General features: G+C 63.3%; 3 protein-coding genes and 1 non-coding gene across 7 annotated transcripts; 3 read left to right on the top strand and 1 right to left on the bottom strand.

The window, feature by feature from the left end:
* Positions 1-2,090: 2,090 nt before the first annotated feature.
* Positions 2,091-4,393, top strand: LOC123794053 (neutrophil elastase-like). Its single transcript, XM_045800258.1, has 5 exons — positions 2,091-2,223; positions 2,632-2,788; positions 3,039-3,180; positions 3,785-4,015; positions 4,114-4,393. Exons 1-5 carry the CDS (start codon positions 2,157-2,159, stop codon positions 4,312-4,314), a joined length of 798 nt encoding a protein of 265 aa, XP_045656214.1. The 5' UTR covers positions 2,091-2,156; the 3' UTR covers positions 4,315-4,393.
* Positions 4,394-6,071: 1,678 nt separating this feature from the next.
* CFD (complement factor D) lies at positions 6,072-8,163 on the top strand. 2 transcript variants are annotated; one of them, XM_087867469.1, is made up of 6 exons: positions 6,174-6,192; positions 6,391-6,523; positions 7,007-7,163; positions 7,255-7,399; positions 7,476-7,733; positions 7,942-8,163. In XM_087867469.1, exons 2-6 carry the CDS (start codon positions 6,421-6,423, stop codon positions 8,101-8,103), a joined length of 825 nt encoding a protein of 274 aa, XP_087723595.1. In that variant the 5' UTR covers positions 6,174-6,192; positions 6,391-6,420; the 3' UTR covers positions 8,104-8,163. The 2 variants fall into 2 exon arrangements, with proteins under 2 accessions (XP_045656215.2, XP_087723595.1); XM_045800259.2 differs by having other exon boundaries at positions 6,072-6,523.
* A 1,963-nt stretch (positions 8,164-10,126) lies between these two features.
* MED16 (mediator complex subunit 16) lies at positions 10,127-22,205 on the bottom strand. Of its 3 annotated transcripts, none has more exons than XM_045800251.2 (15): positions 22,047-22,205; positions 20,346-20,524; positions 19,513-19,620; positions 19,030-19,199; positions 18,144-18,575; positions 17,521-17,626; positions 15,361-15,516; positions 15,056-15,267; positions 14,266-14,472; positions 13,767-14,058; positions 13,292-13,425; positions 12,538-12,730; positions 12,203-12,419; positions 11,253-11,336; positions 10,127-10,749 (listed from the first exon to the last, which is right to left on the bottom strand). In XM_045800251.2, the coding sequence occupies exons 2-15, from the start codon at positions 20,476-20,478 to the stop codon at positions 10,623-10,625; spliced, it is 2,571 nt and encodes an 856-aa protein (XP_045656207.1). In that variant the 5' UTR covers positions 20,479-20,524; positions 22,047-22,205; the 3' UTR covers positions 10,127-10,622. The 3 variants fall into 3 exon arrangements, with proteins under 3 accessions (XP_045656207.1, XP_045656212.1, XP_045656209.1); XM_045800256.2 differs by having other exon boundaries at positions 13,848-14,058; XM_045800253.2 differs by having other exon boundaries at positions 22,003-22,169.
* A 230-nt stretch (positions 22,206-22,435) lies between these two features.
* Positions 22,436-22,542, top strand: LOC123794074 (U6 spliceosomal RNA). Its single transcript, XR_006780123.1, has one exon. It is a non-coding gene; the product is annotated as a U6 spliceosomal RNA (small nuclear RNA).

The raw sequence follows: 22,542 nt of genomic DNA, 5'->3' as shown, positions 1-22,542 counted from the left end.
GGAGCCCAAGGCAGGGAAGTGGTTTCCATAAAAAGCCCAGAGGGACCTTTAGTGCCCAGAGAGGGGGGTAAATGAGGCTTGCTGGAGGGAATGACGCCCACTGATGGCAACAGAGAGACCCGAAAGCCAGCCCCCCACCCCGATGTTTCCTGTGGGCTCACTCCTGTGACGCTGGCTCAGGAGAGCTCTGCACGCCGCAAAGATCAGACCCCAGAAGGGGAGGAGCGGGGTCCTGGGCTGATTTGCTGGCCGTGGGCTGGGCTTCTGAAGATTCAGGGAACCACAAAACCACAGGGTGGGGGCCTCAGGGAGTGAGGGTCCCCGGGAGGCCAGGGGTCTGTGCCCGGTGGGGCCACTCCCCACAGCTCAGGGCTCCCCGGCTCCCGTGGTTGGGAAAGGCACTCAAATTATTTTCTTACCGCCGCATAACTTGGACCAAGGAAAGTGCACGCGGCCCGAGGGCCCTGCGCCTGTTTGCCTGCGCCTGCCCTCCAGTCGCCACCACTCTGGTCTGGAATTAGGGCCTCCCCAGCCTGCACCCCGCAAGGCGCTCACCATCCTGCCTCCTGAGGTTAGGGTTAACAACCCTCAAGGACAGCACTTTTATCCAAGGACTTTATAACCCTTGGTTCATTTAACCCTTGCGACAACCCTGAGACAGAGCCTACTGTTCAAGCTGTCCTTCCATAGACAAGGACAGAGGCACAGAGTAGAGTCAGCGGCCCGGACGGGTGCAGTAGGCAAGCGGCCACACTAGGATACGAACCCAAAGTCAACGCACTTAACCGCCACGACACGGATGAACATAGCATACAGGCGGTGCTCAATAGATGCAGCTTTGGTTGAATCTGCCATCCCAGCCGGAGCCACTTCCTCCAAAGACAGGGCTGCCTCCGCTCTCCCCCATCCCCAGACTGGAGAGGGGTGCTTACTAAGTGCCCCATGGTCACTTTAACGAAGCAGGGCGGGGGGACCCTGCCAGGAGGGGAGGGGGCAGGACCGGTTGGCGTGCATCAGACCAAGGGAGGGATAAAGGGCAGACATGGAGCACCTGCTGTGTGCCAGGCTCTGGGACAGCAGGGCCGGCATCGTCACCCCCCGAGAGTCTGGGATTCGCTGGCCACAGGGGACAAAGGGGACCCCAGACGTAGCCCCTGCTCACCCTGCAGATGGATCCGTTGGCTCCCTCCCCTGAATCTGCCCGTGCCAGCAGAACGTTGCTTCTTGCGACAGCGGCCGGGCGGCTGTTGTAGCTGGAACATCCTGGGGGACACGGGAAGTAGAGCAGGGGCCACGGGGCTGGGGGCTGGGCCTTGGGGACCCCAGCTCTGTTGTGCAGCTGAGTTCCCCTGCTGCTCCAGGCGGGAGCACCCCTACTAACCGCGGGCCCAGGCCGGAGTCCAGGAGTGCTGACCAGCCACGCTCGGGCGGGAAGGGGGTTCGGCAAAGCGCAGGGAGGTGGGGATTGGGGGCTGCGTCCCAGAACTGCTGCCGGCAGCCAGACGGCTACCGGGCCCAGCTGAGAGTGAGTTCGCGCCTGAGCTAGCGCCAGAGAGGCTGGAGGGCCAGGCCCTGATGGGGAGGCTGCAGACCGCCCTCCTGTGTGAACCGTGGGGGGCCTGGGCCGACCCCAGATCTCCCGGGGTCACTGGACAGGAACTCATGGGGGAGGCCCTCACTCTGCCTTACCTCAGACGGGGACCCAGCAGCCCTGCTGCCCTGTGGAATGTCAGGACAGTGCACTGGGCCCTGGGTAAACTGAGGCACGCGGGGGCCCCAGCCAAGGTCCTTCAGACCTCGGGTGCCAGATGTGGTAAAAACACAGGGTGCCTGGTTAGACGTGAACGTCAGCTAAACAGGGACTAGCTTTGCAGAGAAGCGCGTCCTGGGCAGTATGTGGGCGCTACTTATGCCGACAACTTGTTTATCTGAACTTCCCATTTAATCCGGCAGCCCGAGACCTTGCTGGAGCCCACCCGGGCCCCTCACGCACCTCCTCCCACCCTCCTCTTCCCATCACTCAGCCCCCAGGGTGGGGGAGAGGAAGTGGGGACACCTGGCCCCACCGTGGGGCAACGGCAACGGCCTCCGGGCGTGGGGCTATAAGAGGGGCTGGTGGGTGCAGGGGGCAGAGACGCCAGAGCCCCGGCCCGGCCATGACCCCAAGCTGCAGCTCCTCCAGCCCTGCCCTCGTCCCCGTGCTGCTGGCCATGCTGCTGGGTGGTGAGTGGGGCCACGTGTCTGTGCGTCTGGGCGTCTGTCTGTCTCTCCACCTGCCCTGGACCCTCAGGGCCCCTCACCCTTGTGGGAAGGTGGCAGCTGGGACGAGGGGGCCTGTTCGCAGAGGTGGACACAGGCTCCGAACGGTGAGGCCGCCAAGGGAGCCCAAAGCCAGGTTTGAACCAGATGTCTTCCTCTGGGGACTCCGAAGCCGTTAGGTCTCCGTCTAGCGGTGCCCTGTCAGGGTGCGGGGTGGTGGCAGGCCCCCTCTGCCCTCTGGGCCTCAGGTCTCTCACCTGGGCCACAAGCCCGTGAGGAGACCTGGTCCTCGTGTTAGGTCCAGGGGGCACTGGCACCCAGCTGGGGCTCCTCCCTGGCGCTCACCGCCCCACCCCCACCCCGTGTCCTCAGGCCCGGCGCTGGCCTCGGAGATCGTGGGCGGCCGGCCAGCCCAGCCCCACGCGTGGCCCTTCATGGTCTCCCTACAGCGGCGTGGAGGTCACTTCTGCGGTGCCACCCTCATCGCCCCCAACTTCGTCATGTCGGCTGCCCACTGCGTGGACGGCTTGTGAGTCACCCTGGCTCATGCCTGCCTCCCTTGGCGCCCCATTTCCACGTCTGTGTAACGGGGTGAGAGTGAGACCGGGAGCCTGAGATCCTCCCAGGGGCCCGCCCTGCGCCCGCCCTGCGCCCATGGTAGCGCGCCTTCCCCCCCAGCACCCCCCCCACTCCGGGCACGGGTGGGGCACGGCTGAGCTCTGGGGGCTTCTCACCACCAGGGCCGCCTCCACTCACCGCCTGTCTCTCCCTTGCTGCAGGAACTTCCGGTCGGTGGTGGCAGTGCTGGGGGCGCATGACCTGGGGCAGCGTGAGCCCACAAGGCAAACATTCGCCATCCAGCGGGTCTTTGAAACCGGCTTCAACCCCCAGAGACTGCTGAATGACATCGTGATTCTCCAGGTGTGACGCCGGGCAGGGCAGGGAGGGGATGCCCAAGAGGGGACCAGCAGGTGCAGAGGCCCAGGGGCAGGACGCCTGGGGAGGGGGCCAGGGACTGGGGAACATGTGGGGCCCCCGCTCTAACTGGGTTCAACACCTCACTGTGCCTCAGTGCTGCCTCTGTGACACGGAAATAAGCCCCACCTGGCTGGGCTGTTGAGAAATTAAATGAGGTGCTACGGGCACTCTGAGCAGTTGTCGCTCAGCAAACCGTTGTTATTTGTGTGGCCGAGCACAGGGACAGTTCCTGTCTTTGAGAAATGGGGCAAAACTCCCCACATGCAGCTGGCGGGAGACTTAGGGATGGGACCCTCCCTTTCCCACTGCTCGCAGAGTCGCGATTGTCCTCTGGGAATGTTCTAGGACAAGGGTTTGTGGTCATTGCTGTGGCCCACGGTGTGCTTCATTGATACCCACTGTTTACTGCATTCGGGCTGTCCAGAGATGCTCTGAGCCACTGTGGTTGCTTCCACTGTGGTGATGTGGAAGCTGAGGCTCGGGGAGGGGAGGGTCATGGCCACCACCCCCTGTGGCGCCCTGATGCTCTGTCCCTAACCCACCACAGCTCAACGGGTCGGCCACCATCAACAGCAACGTGCAGGTGGCCAGGCTGCCTGCCCAGAATCAAGGTGTGGGCAGTGGGGTACGCTGCCTGGCCATGGGCTGGGGCCAGCTGGGCACCACCCGGCCACCGCCCAGGATCCTGCAGGAGCTCAACGTGACCGTGGTGACCACCCTGTGCCGCCGTGCCAACGTGTGCACACTGGTGCCCCGCCGGCAGGCCGGCATTTGCTTCGTACGTACCGCCAGCGCCCTGAGTCCCCACCCCACCCCCGCCCGCGCTGCAGCCCGAGCCCTGGAAGCCCAGGCTCCCACCCCTGTCTGCCTCCACAGGGGGACTCCGGCGGGCCCCTGGTCTGCAACGGGCTGGTCCAGGGCATTGACTCCTTCATCCGCGGAGGCTGCGGCTCCGGGTTCTACCCAGACGCCTTTGCTCCCGTTGCACAGTTCGCGGACTGGATCAACTCCATCATCCAACGCGGGGACCACCGCCCCTCCCCCCACCCGCGGGACCCGGCCAGCAGGACCCTCTAGGAAGGGCTGCCCAGCCGCTGGGCCCTGCCCACACCGCCTCCTTTGCATCTCGCACAATAAAAACCCTCTCTGTTTCCTACGAATGTGTCCCGGGGTTTGGCGGTTGTGCTGCTGGGTGTTCAAAGCAGTCAGCGAAGTGTCTGGGGTATCTCATGGGTCTGTTGCCACCAAAGAGCAGCGGATTCAGGGCACTGGGGGAAGAAGCCCCTTCCCCACCCTCCACGAAAGGACGCCGGTCGCCAGTTCTGGTTCCCAGGCGCGGCGGACGGAACGAGGGCTGCAGGTGGGGAGGGCACACAGCCGCAGCGGCCGCACTGAGGGCCCCACGGCACAGGACCTGCACTGAGTTTTTGCCCGCGTCCACCCAGCTGGCCCTCTCTCCGGCCCTTGAGGCGGGTCCTATCGGCGCCCCACTTCACGGATGAAGACAGGTGTGAAGCCATGCTCGGGAGCCTAGCTTTGAGCCCAGCTCTGTGACTTTGGGCAACTTGCTCTCTTTCCCTGAGCCTCAGTTTCCCTGCAGGAAGGAGGGAGTTGAGGGGTGCGGGCCCCAGAGTGACCTTGGACTCGCGAACTGCCCCCCCCACTCCTGCTGGGGGTCACCAGCCTGCAACATGACACTATGCTATACCCTAGTGGTCTTTCCTCGCCAACACAGTATCTGGGGGTATTCAAGGTTATTTATTGAGCCGTCCTGTCTTGCTGAGTCATTCCCAAATTTTGTGGCAATTCCCAGCTCTTACATAATCTGGACTCCATACCCTAACGGCCTTTTGTTTGGAGTTTCTGATTTCAATAAGGAAACATGTTAGGATCTAACAAATCACACTGGTTATTATTATTTTTTCTATTCTTCTCTGTGTATGAAATAGTCCACAGTAAAGAGGGAAGAAGGAAAAATATTGTGCAGTGTGCTCACTGGGGTCCACCCTACCCTTGTGGTCCCTAGCACTGCTGCCACCGTGGGTTCATGAGACATTGATCCTGAGGGGTTCATCCCCCCTTATAAAGGGCCATGTAACCCACCTTGTGCTCATCGGAACCTCCCATCCCTTGCTCACAGTGATTGGTTTGGGAGGGGACATGGGATTGAAGCTCAGCTATTCAGACACAGTCTTGAGAAGCTGGCTGGAATGAAGGGGAATTTGGGGGAGGGGCCCACTGAGCTACTGGGCTGAGTCCGGGGCTCCTGGGCCCACAACAGGGGAGCCTGGTGTGAAGAAAAGCCACCAAGGAGGAAAGGAGAACCCAGAGACAGAGAAACCTGATATTGTTCAAGCACCTGGATCAAGCCACACCTGAAGGTAGACCCTGAATTTTCCATTTAAATTTCCTTGTGGAAATTTGCCAGTTCAAGTAGATTTTTCTTTTTCTTTTTAAAAAATATTTTATATATTTATTTGAGAGAGACAGAAAGAGAGAGTATGAGGAGGAGGGAGGGGCAGAGGGAGAGGGAGAAGCTGGCTCCCTGCTGAGCATGGAGCCTGATGAGGGGCTCCATTCCAGCAACCTGAGATCATGAGCTGAGCCCAAGGCAGACACTTAACCAACTGAGCCACCCAGGCGCCCCTCAACTTGGTTTTTCCATCACTTGTATCCAGCAGTCTTCCCAGCTGCCCCTACACACCACCTCTCTAATGTTCTCCTTGTTGGGGTATCAGGCCCCAGAGCCACCAGGGACAAGGACATCAAGTGACCTTCTTCCCACCTCCACCCAACCTCTTCTCCTGGTTGGGGGAGGACGAGAAAGAAGGGAGGGGCAGAAAAACGAGGAAGTTGGTTGTTTACAAGCTGAGGCCTCCAGCTGCTGTTGCAACACTTTGGGGCTGGAAGGGCGCCCCAGGGAACCTGGGCTGGGGCGGGGGGAGAAGCTGAAGGGTAAGTCCGTCCTGTTCTGCTCTCTGCCCTTCCCGAGGGTCTACTGCCCACACAGGGCCAGCCCTGGGCCAGGCACCTCCAGCCGCCTGCGTACTCTCGGTGCGGAGCCCTGAGGGAGAGGAGCCCCACTGCTGAGGAGGGTGGACACAGGGAAGGCAGGCTCCACTTTCCCCGGCTGGACCGCTGCCCACCCAACAGATAGGGCCGGCGGGAGCACCGCCCCCAGCCATGCTCAGACAAGCGCCCCCCAGGCTCCAGCCACACCGCAGCAACATGGCAGGCTGTTTGGCGCACCTCGTGACCCTGGCCCTCCTAGGAGCAGCCCTATGTGGTGAGTGGACCCGGGACGGGGGGACAGCGGGAGCCCCCAGCCTGGAGGGCAGTCAGCCAGCAGCCCCCCCCACAGGCTCCACTAGGTAGGCAGGAAGGGGGACAGGGTCCACGTGAATGGAAGGCTCTGAAAGTCAAGTTTTCAGAACTTTGAATGTGAGACCCGAGCTTTCCCCACAGTGAGGACCCGCAGCTGTCCGGGGCAGGACTGGCGGCCAGCAAAGCCAATGCTGGCAGGACCTCAGCCCCACTTTGCTCAGGTCTGCCTGTTAGGCGCAGTATGTAGGCCCGAGATTTGCCCCAGACCCCACCACTCTCTATCATTCTGTCCGCTGGCTGTGCTCCCTGGCCCCAGCACGGTTTGCAGCTCTGACGTGTAGAATGCCAGGCCGAGCGGGCTGCAGTGACCAGGGTGGTGGTGGGAGGTGTGCGGGCTCAGCTCGGGTCAGCCCTGAAGCGCTCTGGCCCACCTGCCCACTTCCAGCGGCGCAGCCTCGTGGGCGGATCCTGGGCGGCCGCGAGGCCGTGTCCCACGCGCGGCCCTACATGGCGTCGGTGCAGGTGAACGGCCAGCACGTGTGCGGCGGCTTCCTGGTGTCCGAGCAGTGGGTGCTGAGCGCAGCGCACTGCCTGGAGGACGCGTGAGTGGCCTGGGAGCGAGGCGCGGCAAAGAGCGCGGGAGGAGGTTTGGGTGGGGTGGGGACGTGGCTCTGATGTGCACCCCACTCTCAGGGCCGGCGGGAAGGTGCAGGTGCTCCTGGGCGCACACTCCCTGTCGCAGCCGGAGCCCTCCAAGCGCCTGTACGAAGTGATCCGCGCAGTGCCCCACCCAGACAGTCGGCCCGACACCATCGAACACGACCTCCTCCTGCTGAAGGTTAGCCCATTCCAGCCCGCAGTCCCTCCCGCTGAACGGCCCCCGCCCTGACGCTTGTTTCCGCCCCCTCCGGTAGCTGTCAGATAAGGCGGAGCTGGGCCCCGCCGTGCAGCTCCTGCCCTGGCAGCGCGAGGACCGCGACGTGGCGGCCGGCACGCTCTGCGACGTGGCCGGCTGGGGTGTGGTTACCCACGCGGGCCGCCGGCCGGACCGCCTGCAGTACCTGTCCCTGCCGGTGCTTGGCCGCGCCACCTGCAACCTGCGCACGTACCACGACGGCACCATCACCGAGCGCATGATGTGTGCGGAGAGCCACCGCCGAGACACCTGCAAGGTGCGCGGGCGGGGCGGGGCCATCGAGGGGCGGGGCTTGAGGGCGGGCGTGGCCAGACGCAGGTGCCGGGGCTTGGCTAGGGTGGCCCACCCACCCGGGGGCGGGGCTGGACCCAGGTCCGGACAAGTGGGGAGGAGGGGCGGGGGCTGCGGCCGGAGAGAGCCGGGCGCCGGGCCGGGGGCGCAGCGCTCACGGCCCGCCCCCACAGGGCGACTCCGGGGGCCCGCTGGTGTGCGGCGGCGTGGCCGAAGCCGTGGTCACTTCGGGCTCGCGCGTGTGCGGCAACCGCAAGAAGCCTGGGATCTACACGCGCGTGGCGAGCTACGCGGCCTGGATCGACGGCGTGCTGGCCGAGGGCGCGGCCGCCTGAGGAGGCCCCGGGGGGCGGTGGCGGACACGGGGATCGAGCAATAAATCCTGTCTTGCTAGCGCCCCGCCTGCCCTGAGCACGCGCCGCCGACCGCGGGGGACGGGGACTCCACGCTTCGGCCGCACGGGGGCGCCCCAACCCTTCCGCCTGGGCTCGGGGAGGGGCTCCCGGCCTCGCTGACCCTCCTTTGTCCGGTCTTCCCAGGCGGGGTGGGAGGGCCCCCTGTGTTCCAGGCCCTGCCCGGGCCGAGCTTCGGGAACACGGACGCTCTGAAGTCAGGCGTGTTCTTAGGACCCATGTCGCGCGTGGGGAAACCGGCTCAGAGGCCTCGTGACTGTCCTGAGGTCCGAGGACGGTCTTCTCCAGGTGCTTGGAGGTTCAGAGTTAGGCTGACGGACCACACCGACTGCGCGTCCTGGGTCTCAGTTTACCCTTCTGGGCAACGACCAGGAGGTTGGAGGGCAGAACCCAGGCCCTGAGGCCCTGTGCTTTCTCCCACCTGCTAGGCCCAGGGTGTCAAGCTTGGTCCACAAAAGGGGTTCGTGACTTCCCTTTCGTTGAAAAGGAGACTGAGGGTCTGATAGGTGAACTCATGGGCCCCACTGGGGAATTAGGGTCAGAACCTGGGCCAAGTTTTACTTTTCTGTGACAGAGTGTTCACCTTGGAGTCATACACTCATTTGTACGTAAGCACTTACTGAGCTCCTACGGTGTGCTCGATCCTGGGCTGGGCACTGTGGACACACAGCTGCTCACGGTAACAGTCCCATCTTCCTCACCATGTGGCGGCACCGGCTCCAGGGTGAGGGGCTGCGAGCAAGGCCATTCCCACCCACACAGACGTCACACACACCGTTTCTGCATAGGGTTGGACACAGGTGTGCGTGAGCCCCGCCAGACCTAAGAGGAGGTCTTGACGGGAGTCGCGTTCATGTCGTAAAACCATAACTTAACCTTAAACCCGTGATGTGAATGCGGGAGAACAGGCCCGTCATTCTAAAACAGGTAACCAGCTTAAAAAGTAGGACTTGAGGAAGACACATGGCTGAAGAGGACAGGGCCCAGTGAGGGTGTGCAGGGCCACGCGGAAGCGTGCAGGAGCCCGGAACCTCGACCACGCAGACGGCGCAGCAGCAGGGGCTGGGCACCGACCAGCGGAAGGCCCCGTGGAGCTTGTCTCCAGGGAGAGGCCTCTTCCCTGCTCCCCAAAACCGCCCCAGCTCTGCCCTACACCTGAGGCAGGCCAACAACTCGCACGTCTTCCTCCCCTGGCTCACGGATGGCTCTGTCCACAGCAGTGCCCACTCACCCAGATACGCTCAACTGGGGGAGGCTGCCCTCGGGCTCCCATGTCACTACAGGGGCACCAGGCAGTGGTGACCAGCAGGGTGGGAGGCAAGGCAGGCGGCAGGAGCCCGCCAACTCAGTCAAGGGCCAGCCCCCCACCTCCGCACCTGTCCCCAGCGCTGGCCCACAAGCGCCAAGTCCCCGCAGAAAGCATCAGCTCCGACAGCAGGCCCTCCCGGGTAACACGGCCCCAGCCAGGCTAACGGGGCTTGTGGACTCCCACCCACCCGGGAAGCCCCCGGGTGCACGCGCACACGCAGCATTTACCTCCCGCGGGCATCCACCTGCCTGCCCTCCCCGAGCCTTCCAGCGGGAAAACAAGAGAACCAATTAGCACTCCACAGGCAGGGCGCTCTGTCTGGAGGCCTGGGGAGCAGGACATAATGGGGAAAGTGCTTGTTGGCAGAAGGCGGAACCCCTGGGGGGACCAGGCCTGAGCTTCCAGCAACCTGGGGGCCTTGCTGTGCCGCGGGGGGCATGGTCGAGGGGGAGGCAGGGAACAAGAGACAGACATGTGCATCCACCGCGACGACTCCCTAGCGGGGCCTCTGCAATTAGCACACGGTGGGTTTTCGATAAACATGGACAGCAAGTCAGTGAAACACAGGCACGGGGGCCCGGAACTGGGGGACAGGAAAGAGGAGGGGCAGCACCCTTGGCACAGACAGGACACCTGTGAGCCGGCAGGACATTTATTGGGCCTGCCGAGGTCAGAACCACCTGGGTGCGTTGGCAGGAAGAGGTGAGGAGACGGAGCGGGTGCGCCGGCTGGTGTCACTGGCGGCACCCATGCAGACGCCCGACAGCCCCCAGGTTTGCGTGGCCATCCCGGACCCCCGGAGCCAGGACCTGGGTCCAGAGGGGCTGCTGGAGGTCTGGGCGTCCAGGGAGGGCAGCACGTGTGCTGTGGTCCTGCCTGACGCCGTCAGATGCACAGGCCTGTCTTGGCACCACCTGGCACGGGTGGACAGGTGACTGGGTTCCTCCGCCCGGGATCCACCATTAAGCTTCAAGGGAGAGAAAGCAGCACCCGCGGGGCTGTGGGGCACCAATGCGAGCGAGGCTTCAGGCCGCATCCTCCCCTGACCCGTCCAGTGACAGGGCCCGGAAAGCCAGACGTCCAGGACGCCTATTTTTCAGTGCACCTGAGATAGGTCCGGCAAGAACCCCAGTCAGGGGTAGCTGAGGGGCGCCCGCCGCCAGAGCCCCCCACACAAGCAGTTCTTGATCCAGCGCTGCTCCCACTGTTTGACAGCCGTCGTCTTATTGGGTGACCTGAGCATGGTGACACAGCCGCACCTGGGGGCAGAGCCGGGCAGGTGAGGCCCTGGCTGGGGCTGTCCTCCCACCTGCCACGGGGCCTTGGCACATGCTGCTTCTCCACCAAGAGTGCTGTTTCCGGCACCCCCCCAGCGCTGAGCTGGCTCCTCGTCCTTGCACCCCAGCTCCGGCATCGCCCCCTCACCTCCGTGAGTGGATGAGGTGGGGATGTGCGGTTTTTGAGTACTGGCTCAAAGATAAACATGGACAGCAAGTCCTAGCACTCCCTAGCAGTGTGACCCCAGGAGCCTGCGTCCAGGGTTGTCTGGCAACAGCTGGGGTTGTATCTGCACAGGGCCCGTGCTTCGTTTCTGTACTTGTCGGGTCCCTGAGATCTCCCCCAGGGCAGGCACCGGCTGCACGGTCACCCGCACCCACACACCTGCTCGCACCGGTGCCCGAGGGTGGGATGCCCAGCAGCCCTGCGCAGGAAGCACTCCCATGACCCGTGTCGACGGAGGTCTGCGGTGGGCAGTGCTCACCTGGTGCAGGTCTTACACTCCTCCGTGGGGTAGGCTCCCAGGTGTAGCCTCCGCAGGTGATCGATCTTGGGCTGGCCCGGCGCCCTGGCAGAGAGAGAACGTGAGCAGCTCAGGGTCCACGCACACACGTGAGCTCATGCACGCACACGGGCACAGACCCCCTCCACCTGCAGACACAGCGGTGCGGGCAGGCAGGCACAGGAGAACCTGTGGCAGGGGACCTGGGGGCCGGGCGTAGAGGTATTAAATACGTCTGAACATTTCTGAACGTTCCCAGAACAACGAATTTAAAACCTCCTTGTGAACAGGCCCCTCTTTTCTTAAAGTTTTTCCTGAAACCCAAGCACAAACGAAAGCCTGGGAGTCCTCAGGCAGTCCCTCCTGCCATGAGACAAGAAGGAAGATGCCAGAAGGTTGCAGAGCCCAGCGCTTGAAGCACCGCGTGGGGAATTCAAGCAAGTCTCCCCATCACGTGAGCATCTGAAACGGGGAAGTGCCTTATGTGACCTCGGATCGTGCAGCTTTCCCGCCTGAAGAGCAGGAACGAAACCCTGCCCCGCGGTGCTGCTGGGCGGTAAGGGCTGACGCCACACGCGCCAGCAGCAGCTGCCTGTCGGCCCCAAGAACAGCCTGCCCGACGAGGTGCTTTGCCCACAGGGCCCTCGGTCACGCCGCAGCATCCGCACCACACCGACCTCCAGTGAACCAGAGCCCACGCGGGATATGCTTGAGCTCCACAGGGGCTGAGCCGGAGCCAGAGGCCGGCCCTGCGGCACTCCATGCAGAGGGACGCGGACGTCACACAGATGACTGAGTGCAGGGATGGAGAAGGTGGCACGGGAGTCACTGGCCGAGCAAGCACGTCTCCCAGGCCGGCGTCAAGGTCAAGGCCAGAGAGCAGCAGCCCGCACGGCACACGCAGAGGCCACGGGGCAGAGGCGGGAACGCACCTGATGAGGCCGTCCAACTGCAAGGCGCTGGCGCTGGCGGGCAGCGTGGGAGCCTTGCCGAAGTGCAAGCGCAGGGGCTGCTTGGGCTGCAGGCGGCTGACCAGGCCGTCGCTGACAGGGAGCCAGTCCAGGCTGGGGATGAGCAGCTGGCTGGGCAGCAGGCAACACTCGTCCACGAGAGCCTCATCCGGCTCGCTCGTGGGGCCCTCGTCACGGCCTGCGGGAGAGGAGCGCGGGGATGCACGGCCGCCGGGGACCAAGACGGTCTGACTGGGGCAGGGGCGGCTCAGCCGGGACTCGTGTTGTGGCAGGGGGACGAGGGCCGAGGGGCTCACAGCAGATCCAGAGCTTGGTGAGCAGGCGGAAGAGCAGGGACATGCTGTCCTGGGTGTCCGAGGTGGCGCTGTACACGGGCAGGCAGCTGGGCTTCAGCAGGCCCCAGATGCGGATGACGACCATCAGCTCACGCAGCGTGCCCAGCGAGGCGCCGTCCCGCAGGAAGCTGTGGCCCGGCCGCAGCGGGGAGCCCTGTGGGGAGAGGTACCCGGGCTGTCCATCCGGGCTGTGCATCTCCGGACCTCAGCGTGCAGGGCAGCAGGCCAGGGGAGCCCCGGGCAGTGCGGTGCCAGGGTGTGTGTGTGTGTGTGTGTGTGTGTGTGTGTGTGTGAAGCGGTTACCTCTGGCCGCCAAGGCGTAGGGAAGGGGGAAGAGGGACTTCCAGTCCTCCTGGGAGGGACCCGGGGACCAGAGGGGAACAGGGGGAAGGGAGGTCACTGCTAAGGCTACAGAGGATTTAAATCTGGGGCAGGAGATGCACTCAGCTGCCCTCGTGGCCTGGGGTCGGGGCGGGTGTGGGACAGACCCCTACACGCAAGCGCCCAGGCAGGGTGGGTGCACATAGCTCACTGCCCCTGAGCTCTGGGGGGATGGGGAGGATGCTGTTGCAAGGCGTCATGGGGGCGGGACCCAAGGGCGGGGCTGTGAGGAGAAGGCAGGGCTGTGAGGAGGGGGCGGGGCTGTGAGGAGGGGGCGGGGCTGTGAGGAGCGGGAGGGCCCGCCCCGGGGAGGGGTGGGGGTGGGACACCACACCTGGTTGGGCAGGCTGGCCAGCAGGTAGAGCACGAAGTCCCCCACCCACTGCAGGAGCTGCTGCAGCGCCTGCAGCGTGTTCATGTCCAGGACGAACTCCTCCGTCTTGAGGTTGATCATGACCTTGTCGATGTCTGGGAGGGGACGGGCGGTTATGCACACCGGGCCCTGGCAGTGCACGCACGCACGCACGCGGAGGCACCCAGCTCTGCGTCCCTGGTCCCACCACCGACCGGCACCCGGCAGCATCCGCGGTGAGCCAGGCCCCGAACCTCGAGGAAGAGGAGCCTGAGTCAGAGCGCCTGCCCGTGACGGGCTCCTGCAGGGACTCCACTCCCCAGCCTGGCCCGGCTGATACTCCCCCGTGGCTGATGTCTGTCCCCAGCTCTGGGGCGAGCCCTGTGACGGCCGGGGCACATGCACTCCTTCCGGTGACCACCCCCACCCCGTGCCTGACACGTGGTCTACACCTCACCCTTTAGGTGGGGCTTAGGATGACCCCACGCGGAGGGTCTTGGGGGCACACGCAGCTCTCGGCTGGCAGGGCAGGACCCACCGGCGTCGGTGATCTTCGTGCAGACCTCGGTCAGCCGGTCGCCGGGACTCTTGTCGGGTGTGTTCAGGAAGTGGGGCCGCAGGAGGGACTTGAGCGTGGAGCTGACGGCCACGAGGAAGAGCTTGGCGTGGTAGTCACACACACGGGCCACCGTGCAGGGCGACAGCTTGCACAGCGAGGCCTTCATGGCCAGGATCCGGGTGGACAGGACCTGGGTGGGGGCGGCTGGTGGGAGGGGCGGGCGGCCGGCAGGCAGGGCTGTCCCCCGAGGGGCCGGGGAAGCAGCTCCCGCCAGAGCAGGGCGGAGAGGGGACTGCACAGGGCGAGCCGGTCCCCCCTTCCCCGCAGTGCTGATCTCTCGCAGGAAAGGCTGAGGCTCAGAGCTCACTGGGAGGAAGGGGCCGGCGGGCCGGGGTACCTGCTGCAGGGCGGCGTTCTGGCGCGTGTACTCCTCGTGCAGCTTCTCCACCAGGCTCTGCACCATGCCGGGCTGCACGTGCAGCAGCGTGTCCCACCAGTCGTAGCCCGTCACCATGCAGTACTCCAGCAGGAAGAGCAAGTGCCGCAGGGCCAGGCTTACGTCCAGCGTGTGGCCCATGGATGGCGAGATACGCAGCATGCTGAGCTGCGGGGGGTGGGGGTGAGGGCCTGGCCGGCAGGCGCCCTCAAACAGGGAGGGGCGTGCCAGGGGCACCTGGGTCCGGCCCCACACCTAGTGACCCCAGCGCCCAGTGTCCCTCCCTGGGCCTCGCAAATCCACTCTCGGGCCGTGGGGTCTCTGCAAAGACGCAGCCCCGGCTCTCCAGAAGCAGAACCCCTCCCGCAAGGAGAGGCCTGCTGGCCAGCCTGCCGCATGGACAGGCCGAGGACGTGGCCAACGGGAAGCGGATTCAGGCCGGAGTCACGAAGAAAAGCGACTCGCAGAAGCTGGTTTATTCGGGGTTCTGCACGGGAGGCGGGGCTGAGGGTGAGCGTGCACAGCGTGCCCATCGGCCAGGCCGGGGTCCCCCGGAAGCAAGGATGTTCACTGAGCACCTACTACGTGCCCCAGACCACACCAGAGCTTTTCTCCGTGACCTCGGGGAGCCAGAGGAACCCCAGCTCCCAGGTGAGGGATCTCGGGCCGTTGAGCAGCAGGGACGGCAGTGGGGGTCCCGGGGCCCGCCCCTCCCTCTCTTCCCTGCTGCGCAGGCGGCTTCAAAGCTCACCTTCCCATGGTTGTCGATGCCGACCAGGGCCAGCGAGGTCCAGGACAGCTGCATGGCCTTGAAGTGGACGGCGGGGCCGGTGGCCCGTGAGCGCTTGACGGCCGGCTCGTCCGCGGAGCGCGGGGCCGCGGAGCTGTAGAAGACGGCCATGCTCTGCAGCGACAGCCGGTGCACGATGTGGACGCTGCCATCGTGAAAAGCCAGGGCCAGCCCTACAGGCAGGAGTGCGGCAAGCTGAGCCGTGGGGGCCGCGGACACCCCCCGGCCGCTGGGGCGGGAAGGGGCTGCTTAGGGGAGGGCGGTACCGAGGCCAGGGTAGAACTGCGTGTCGCTGGCCACCTTCAGGTCAGTGTTGGTGAGCGAGATGGGCAACTTAGGCAGCGCCACGGCAGACACACGGTCCAGGTCGTTGGTGGCGGACAGGATCCGCCATTTCAGAATCATGGGCTGTTTGTCGCCGACTGAAAACGGGGATGGGGGGGTGGGCAGGAAAACAGAACAGGATGAGACATGCAGCAGGCACCCCCCCCGCGGGGGGCATCAAGCACGGGGGCCCAGCACCCCACCTCTGGCCCCACACTGGGGGCCCTGCCCCAGCATGGCCACTCAGAGCGCTCCACGGCCCAGCCACCCGCACGGCTCACGACGGGCCAGGGACACAAGCCAGACCAGCACCACCCTGCCCCGGGACTTCACAGGACCACAAGGCTGGGGCTGGTGGGGGCCAACACGCTGACAAATAGAGCCCCGGACCCCGCCGCCACACACAGCCTCGAGACCCGGCCAGCCTGCGTTGGGTTTTCTTGTGATGTAAGTGGTCCCGGGGGGACCCCAGCTCTGCTTGCCTGCTGAGGCTTGAGCTGGACAGTCAAGGCGCCACAGATCGGCCCCCCTGCACCCACACCCTTGGTGATGAAACCCCCCCAACGACTGGCGGAGCAGTTTCCATGAATCCGGGCTCGGCCGGCGGGTGTCGCAATTGTGATGTGGGCAGAGACTCACGGTGCTCAGGCGCTGGGACACGACCAGGCGAGCCTGCAGGGACACGCATGCCACGGGGGGACGAGGGGCCCAGCCGACAATCAGGGCCCGAGCCACCTGGCAGCTGACAGCAGACACGCAAACCGGGCCGAGCCACAGAGGTGGCCCCTCCTAGCACAGCGTGGAGCTGTAGTTTTGAGCTACTGAGTTTGGGGCTGGTTTGTCACTATCACAGAGCCTCTCCCTGCCAACCCTCCGCCTTGAGAGCCCTGCCCTGAATGGCTTGTCACAGCTTATAAACCTGCCATGAACCCAGGGAGGGAGTCCTGGCAAGCGCGGTCTCCCAGGGGAAACTGAGGCCGAGAGAGCACTGAGGCTGCCCAAGGCCACAGAGTGTAATTCAGTACCCAACACGGACAACAGAGCTGTAACAGCAACCACGGCAGACGTCCAGGCTGCACGCCGAGCCACCTGTACCCGGATGGGGCATAAACACTAGGTCACGTCTGTGGCCAGGCTGACCCTGGGGCTGGTCACCCTCTGTGCCGGGACGGCGGCCGCGCACACCTGTGGCCCTGCCCACCACATGCGGTCACACTGGCTGCCACCGACAAGCTCATTGAGGACGCGCGGTCGGGGAAGAGGGCAGCTGTGACCCTCTTCGCGTTAATTGCTCCGCCCCCACAGTGCACAGCTTATGTAAAGCCCCGTGGGGGCAGGCGCCGCGCGGGCCTCCTGACACCCTTCATTAGCAGCTCCCGCCTAGCGCCCTCCTGCACAGCCAACGCTCCAGGCTCCATTAGCGCTCGTCAGCAGAGAGCCCGGCTCTCGTCTACTGGAAAGCATCTCTGTGTGTGGGCCCCGGGGGGTGAAAATCCAGGGGCTTTTCTGACCTCTCCGTCACTTCAGGCTGGGCCAGCGCATCCCAGAGTCCATAGGGGAGAGGGGGGGCGCGCCTTGGGGGGAGGGCGGGCAGGTCAGTGCCATCTGGAGCCACTGGGGGTTCCACATGGGTGCAGGGACAGGGGAGGGGGAGGTGAGCCAGTGGGTATATTCTGAGCAAACTCAGTCAAGTCCTCTGGGCCTCGCTTTTCTCACTATAGACCAGAGTTTTTGGAGGATTCTGTGGTTTTCAGGATTCAGCCCCCTCTGTGGCCCAGGGGGCTGTGTGTACCTCCGGTGCTGCTGCAATGCCTATCTGTACCCCCCTTGCTCAGCCGCTCTAGCTCCTGGCCTCTGCCCCAGGACCTTTGCACTGCTGTTCCCTCAAGCAGGCACATGCTCCGCGCAGGAGAGTGAGGCAGTGGGTAACTGGTAGACCTCGCGTCTCTGAGCCTCAGGACAGGAGGCTCTCCAGGACTGCAAGGAAGCGGCTGCATAGCGGTAAGAAAGACGGTGGAGCGGGCCGCCATCACGTAGCGGTTTGGAGCAGCTCCCGCATGCTGTGCTGGAAGCCCAGTGCCCCCGGAAGCAGGGAGACTCACCCACAGGCGAGATCTGCTGGAAAACATTGTTCACAGGAAGGCCCTCCTTCCGCAGGGACCAGCACTCCACGATGCTGCTCGTCTGGCTGGACGCGCACAGCAGCACCTGGGGACGGCAGCAGCTCGTCAGGAGGGTGGAGCTCTAACGGCAGGTGTCGCCCCGGTGGAAAGCAGGGGGGCAGCTGGGGAAACCATCAGGGCTTCACGAAGTTGGGGGCCCTCCTGACGTGTGCTTACACTGGAGCCCTGGGTGACCAGTGACCAATGGCCACAAAGATGTCCCAATACCCCATCCCCAAAAAAGTCCCCAGAAAGGACCCCATCCCGAGTTCCACGACCTGGAGGCTTTCGGGCCCGGTGTCCTCACGAGGTCCTCACGAGAGGGAGGCAGAGGGCGGGAGGCCCAGCAATAGGCCCACCCCGCGCTGCTGGCAGTGAGGATGGAGGGGGGGCCGCAGGTCAGGAAGAAGCAGGAGCCAGGAGGCAGCCCTGCCCGCACGCGGCTAGGTTTTAGCCTGGTGAGGCCTGCGTCAGACTCCTGAGCCTAGCACTTGAGACGAGAAGCGCGTGGACCTCTGCGGCTGCAGCTAGTGGACCACATATCCCCTGGGGCGGGAGCTCACCTGCTCCGACATGTCACGGGCCAGGAACTTGAGGTGGGTGATGGCAGGGAACTTGTCCTTGCGGTTGAGGTCAGCGGTGCAGCGCATGAAGAGCGAGGGCAGGATCTCCGTGTCAATGCGGCACTTCTCACTGACCACACTCACACACACCTTGTAGAACTGCACGGGGGAGGCGCTGCTGCCATCCGCGGTGGCCACCACGATGTTGCCGCCGCCCGTGAAGGCGATGTCAGCCAGGGCCACGCGGCCACGCAGCCGGCACAGACTCTCTGTTGATGTCAGCACCTGCCCGCTGGGCTTGAGCAGGGACACGGTGACCAGGCCACTGACCGTCACTGCGATCCAGCCCTCCATTGGCTTGCCGCCAAACAGTGTCAGCGACGGTGAGAATTTGACGCGGGAGAACTTCTCACCGAAGCTGGAGGCGCCTGACTATGGGGGGAGAAGGGAGCAAGGGATCCATTTACGGCCAATGCCAGCCCCAGCTGAAGGAAGAATAGATGCCCTGCCCGGCCTTTAAGGGTCTGCCCTTTGTGACCTGACAACCCCCCTCTGGGGGCACAAAAAGAGGAAGTCTGGGATATTACTGAATCAAACAGTGGGTTAGATTCTGAAAACAACCATCAGTTAAACGGGTAGCTCACTCAGGACAGCAGCCACCAGTTAAATGGGAGGTTCACTGAGGACAGCCGCCATCAGTTAAATGGGTGGCTCACTGAAGACACAGATGTTGACAGCTTAATTGCAAGCATGAGTTGGGCCTAAGACTAGAAAAACCAAAGGACACTGGTGGTGGGAGAGGAGGAACCAGATAAAGAGGAGCAGGTGGACAAGCAGGGTGATTGATCTCACCTATCGCACGTGCTCACTCAGGCAGGACACCCACCTTTTCCACGTGCAGTGCCAGCTTCACACCATTGTGCAGCCAGGACAGGGCCACGATGGGGTCCCCCTCCACCAGGCTGCCCACGTGGCTCTCCCAGCTGTTGGCCAGGTGGTCCGCCATGCTCCAGCACTTGATCTGCCCGTCGGCATCAGCTGACAGGAGCCGGGAGCCTGTGGGGGGCAAACCTGCACTGCAAACCCTCACTGTGGGCAGGCGCAGCTACTGGCAGTATGTCTAGGGCCGGGGAGGCGCAGGCCTGGTGGGGCGGGGGAGTGGCACCCGGTGCGCTCCTGAAATGAGTGTGCACGTGGAGAACGTGAAGAGCGGTGGCCACAAAGCCACAGGGTGAGCCTCCCGTCCCGGCTGTGGACTCCGGGGACGTGACCAGGAAGAGAGAACATGTTGCCCTGAGATTCAGATCAAGGATGAGTGTCACTGTCCCCCTCAGCCAGGCAGGACCACCCGCCCCTGACCTGTCCTCACCTGACTGGTCCCACTCGAGGCAGGTGATGGCCTCGCTGTGCTCTGAGTTGACGGAGTGCACGTCCCAGGGGTGCTCCGTATCCAGGATATGGATCATGCGGGTGAGGTCTGCAGACAGCACGTGGTCAGCACAGCAACCATAACCACCCTGAAACTTCTGGTGGCCCCAGGAGGCCCAGGGAGGAATCCAGCAGACAGCCCACCCACGGGACGGCAGGGAGCCGCTCTGCTGCCAACCATGTCGCAGCCCTGGTGCTTAACAAGGAGCAGACTCTTGTGTTCCTGGGTTCTCTCTGGAGACCAAAGCAGGCTTGTGACCTCACCACAAGCGTGATCACGTTTTTCAAAGAGACACAGAAAACAGAACTGGAAGAAAATGATCCCCAAATGCTAACGGTGGGCATCTCTCCATGGTTCTTTTTCCTTTTCTAATTTTCTCTAATAAGCACACATTATTTAAACAACAGACAGAAAACAAGTACCAGCAAAGTAACTTCGAGGCTTCCAAAAGCAAGACAGTAACATGCACGGTCTGGAAAACTAGGAATCAAGTCTCCAAGCCATAGGGGACCACACATCCCTTGACCTGTCCCGTCACAAAGGAGTGATTCCAGGGTCTTCCCCCCTACCCCACCCCAGCACTAGGTATAGGAGAGCATCTGCCCTTTGCACACCTGTGAGGTTAGGGTCCTCACCTCCCCCAGTTATGGATGAGAAAACCCTGAAAGGGCCCACGTGGGTGAGGGGCGGCTCCCAGGCAGACCTGGAGACCCAGAGGTCCCCAGTGGGGACATCAGGGGAAGGGGGCTGGGCTGGGGGGCAAGGAAGCACACCTTGGTCGTCATTTCGAAGGTCAGTGGTGAAGGCAATGAGGTTGCGGCAGGACCAGGCACAGGCCAGGGGAACTGATGGGCAGTGGGTACTCTTGGGCCATCTTTCCCACTCGCAGACATAAGCCAGATCCATTGTGCCCACATGCCACAGGTCACACACCCAGGACAGTCAGCAGCTCCTGAGGGAGGACGTTGACACTGACATTCACTGAGTGCCTGCAGGATGCCAAGTTCCACGCTGGACGCTGGCTTACCTCAGGGAATGAAATGAACCCAAGCCCTGCCCTTGTGTGTTGTGTGAGAGAAGCTGCATTTTAAACATGGAGGGAGGAGTGCCTGGGTGGCTCAGTCAGTTAAGCATCTGCCTTCGACTGGGGTCATGATCTCAGGGTCCTGGGATCAAGCCCCACATTGGGCTCCCTGCTCAATGGGGACTCTGCTTCTCCCTCACCCTCTGCCTATGTCCCTGACTCACACTCTCTCTCTTTCAAATAAATAAAAGCTTTTTAAAAATAAAATAAATAAACATGGAGGGACAGGGAAGCCTAATCAGAAAAACAACATCTGAGTGTAGTTGTGAGGCAGCAAGGCATGCAGATGTCTGGAGGAAGGTCACTGCAGGTAAAGGGAACACCTGTGCAAAGACCCAGAGGCCAGATGGCACCTCTGGTGTTTGAGAAGCGGCCAAGCGGCCCATGTGGCTGGAGCAGATGAGCGAAAGGAAAGGGGGCAAAGTGGGGGCAGGAGGTGATGGGGCGAGTCCTAGGGGCCCTGGAGGCTTTCACCCTGGGGGGGGGGCGCCAGAGGGCCGTGAGCTATCTACATTTGAACAGGGCCCCTCTGGCTATCTGGAGGGCACAGCCAGGGATGGGGGGAGGTGACTGCACTGGTCCAAGTAAGCAGTGATGAGGGCAGTGGGACGTGTGCGTAGAGGTCGGGCCCTGGGTCTGTCCTGGAGCAAGAGCCCACAGATATGCAAGAGCAGCGAGGACACGGCCTCCAGTGGAGGCAGAGGTGGGACTTCAGAAGTCTAACAAAAGGAATGACGGTGAACCTTTCCTCATGGCTCTCTACGTGCCAGCATCGATTATAGGTTACTTCTCTTCCTTTCACAGGAGTCCACTGAGATTACAAGTACAATCTGCCCCATTTTTCTCAATCACTACCCCCGGATACCCCTACTTCAAGCCCTGCCCGGGTACTCCAAGGCCCCGCCCACAATGCCCTGCAAGTCCTTAAGTCCCGCCCCTAAAGCCTCCATCCCCAAGCCCATCCCCTACAATCTTTGCTTTGCAGATTGGCCCCTGAGCCCCCGGCCCGGCCTAAACTCTCAGACTCCATCCCAGAGACCCCAAACCCTTCGCTGGCCAGCTCTACCGCCGTACACGGGGCCCGCTTGTCCCACCTCCAAATCCCCCAGTACCCTCGAGCCCCGGCCCCCCAGGCCCCGCCCGGCCTCCCCCGAGTCTCCACGTCCCACCCCCAGCTCGCCCCCGGCCTCACACAAGTTTCGGCCACAAGCCCCAGACCCCGCCCGCCCCCCGGCCTGGTGCCCAGCACCCTCTGCCCCTCCCAGGCCCGCCCTCTGACATCGCAGGCCCCGCCCCGGCCCCACTAGTCCCGCCTTCTCCGGGCTGCGTTCCCCTCGGCCGCCTACCGGAGGCTGGCCGACCCCTCCGGCTCCCGCAGCCCCACGCTCACCGGGCCGGCCCAGGCGCCAAGTCGAGCAGGCAGCCGCTGCTCGCACTCGGCTTAGTTCCCCGGCTCCGGCGCCGCCATCTTCCCCAGGATCAACGAGTTGCCTGCGCAGCGCGGCCGCTTCCCAGGGACTTCTGGGAAGGCGGCAACTCGGCCCAGCTTCCGGGGTATTTGCATATGACTCTTAGCAGAGTCCCAGCAGCCACATGAGTTATATTTGGCAAGACAGTAACGCTTTCTCAACTTCAGCGAATGATCCCATTTCATTACTCTATATGTTTTATGAATATAGAAAAGAAAACGGATGGCTGACCTTTTTAAAAGAATTCACCCTTCGTGTAAAGTATTTTATTCTAGGCACTATAAATAGTGCCTGGGTCAACCCTGGTGTTGTGCTCGCTTCGGCAGCACATATACTAAAATTGGAACGATACAGAGAAGATTAGCATGGCCCCTGCGCAAGGATGACACGCAAATTCGTGAAGCGTTCCATATTTTT

This window comes from Ursus americanus, chromosome 14 (assembly GCF_024610735.1).
Source record: "Ursus americanus isolate L20-20 chromosome 14, mUrsAme1.1.p, whole genome shotgun sequence".
Taxonomy (NCBI): Eukaryota; Metazoa; Chordata; class Mammalia; order Carnivora; family Ursidae; genus Ursus; species Ursus americanus.
Note: the sequence above shows the minus strand (reverse complement) of the source record. Positions and strands in the feature narration are given on the sequence as shown.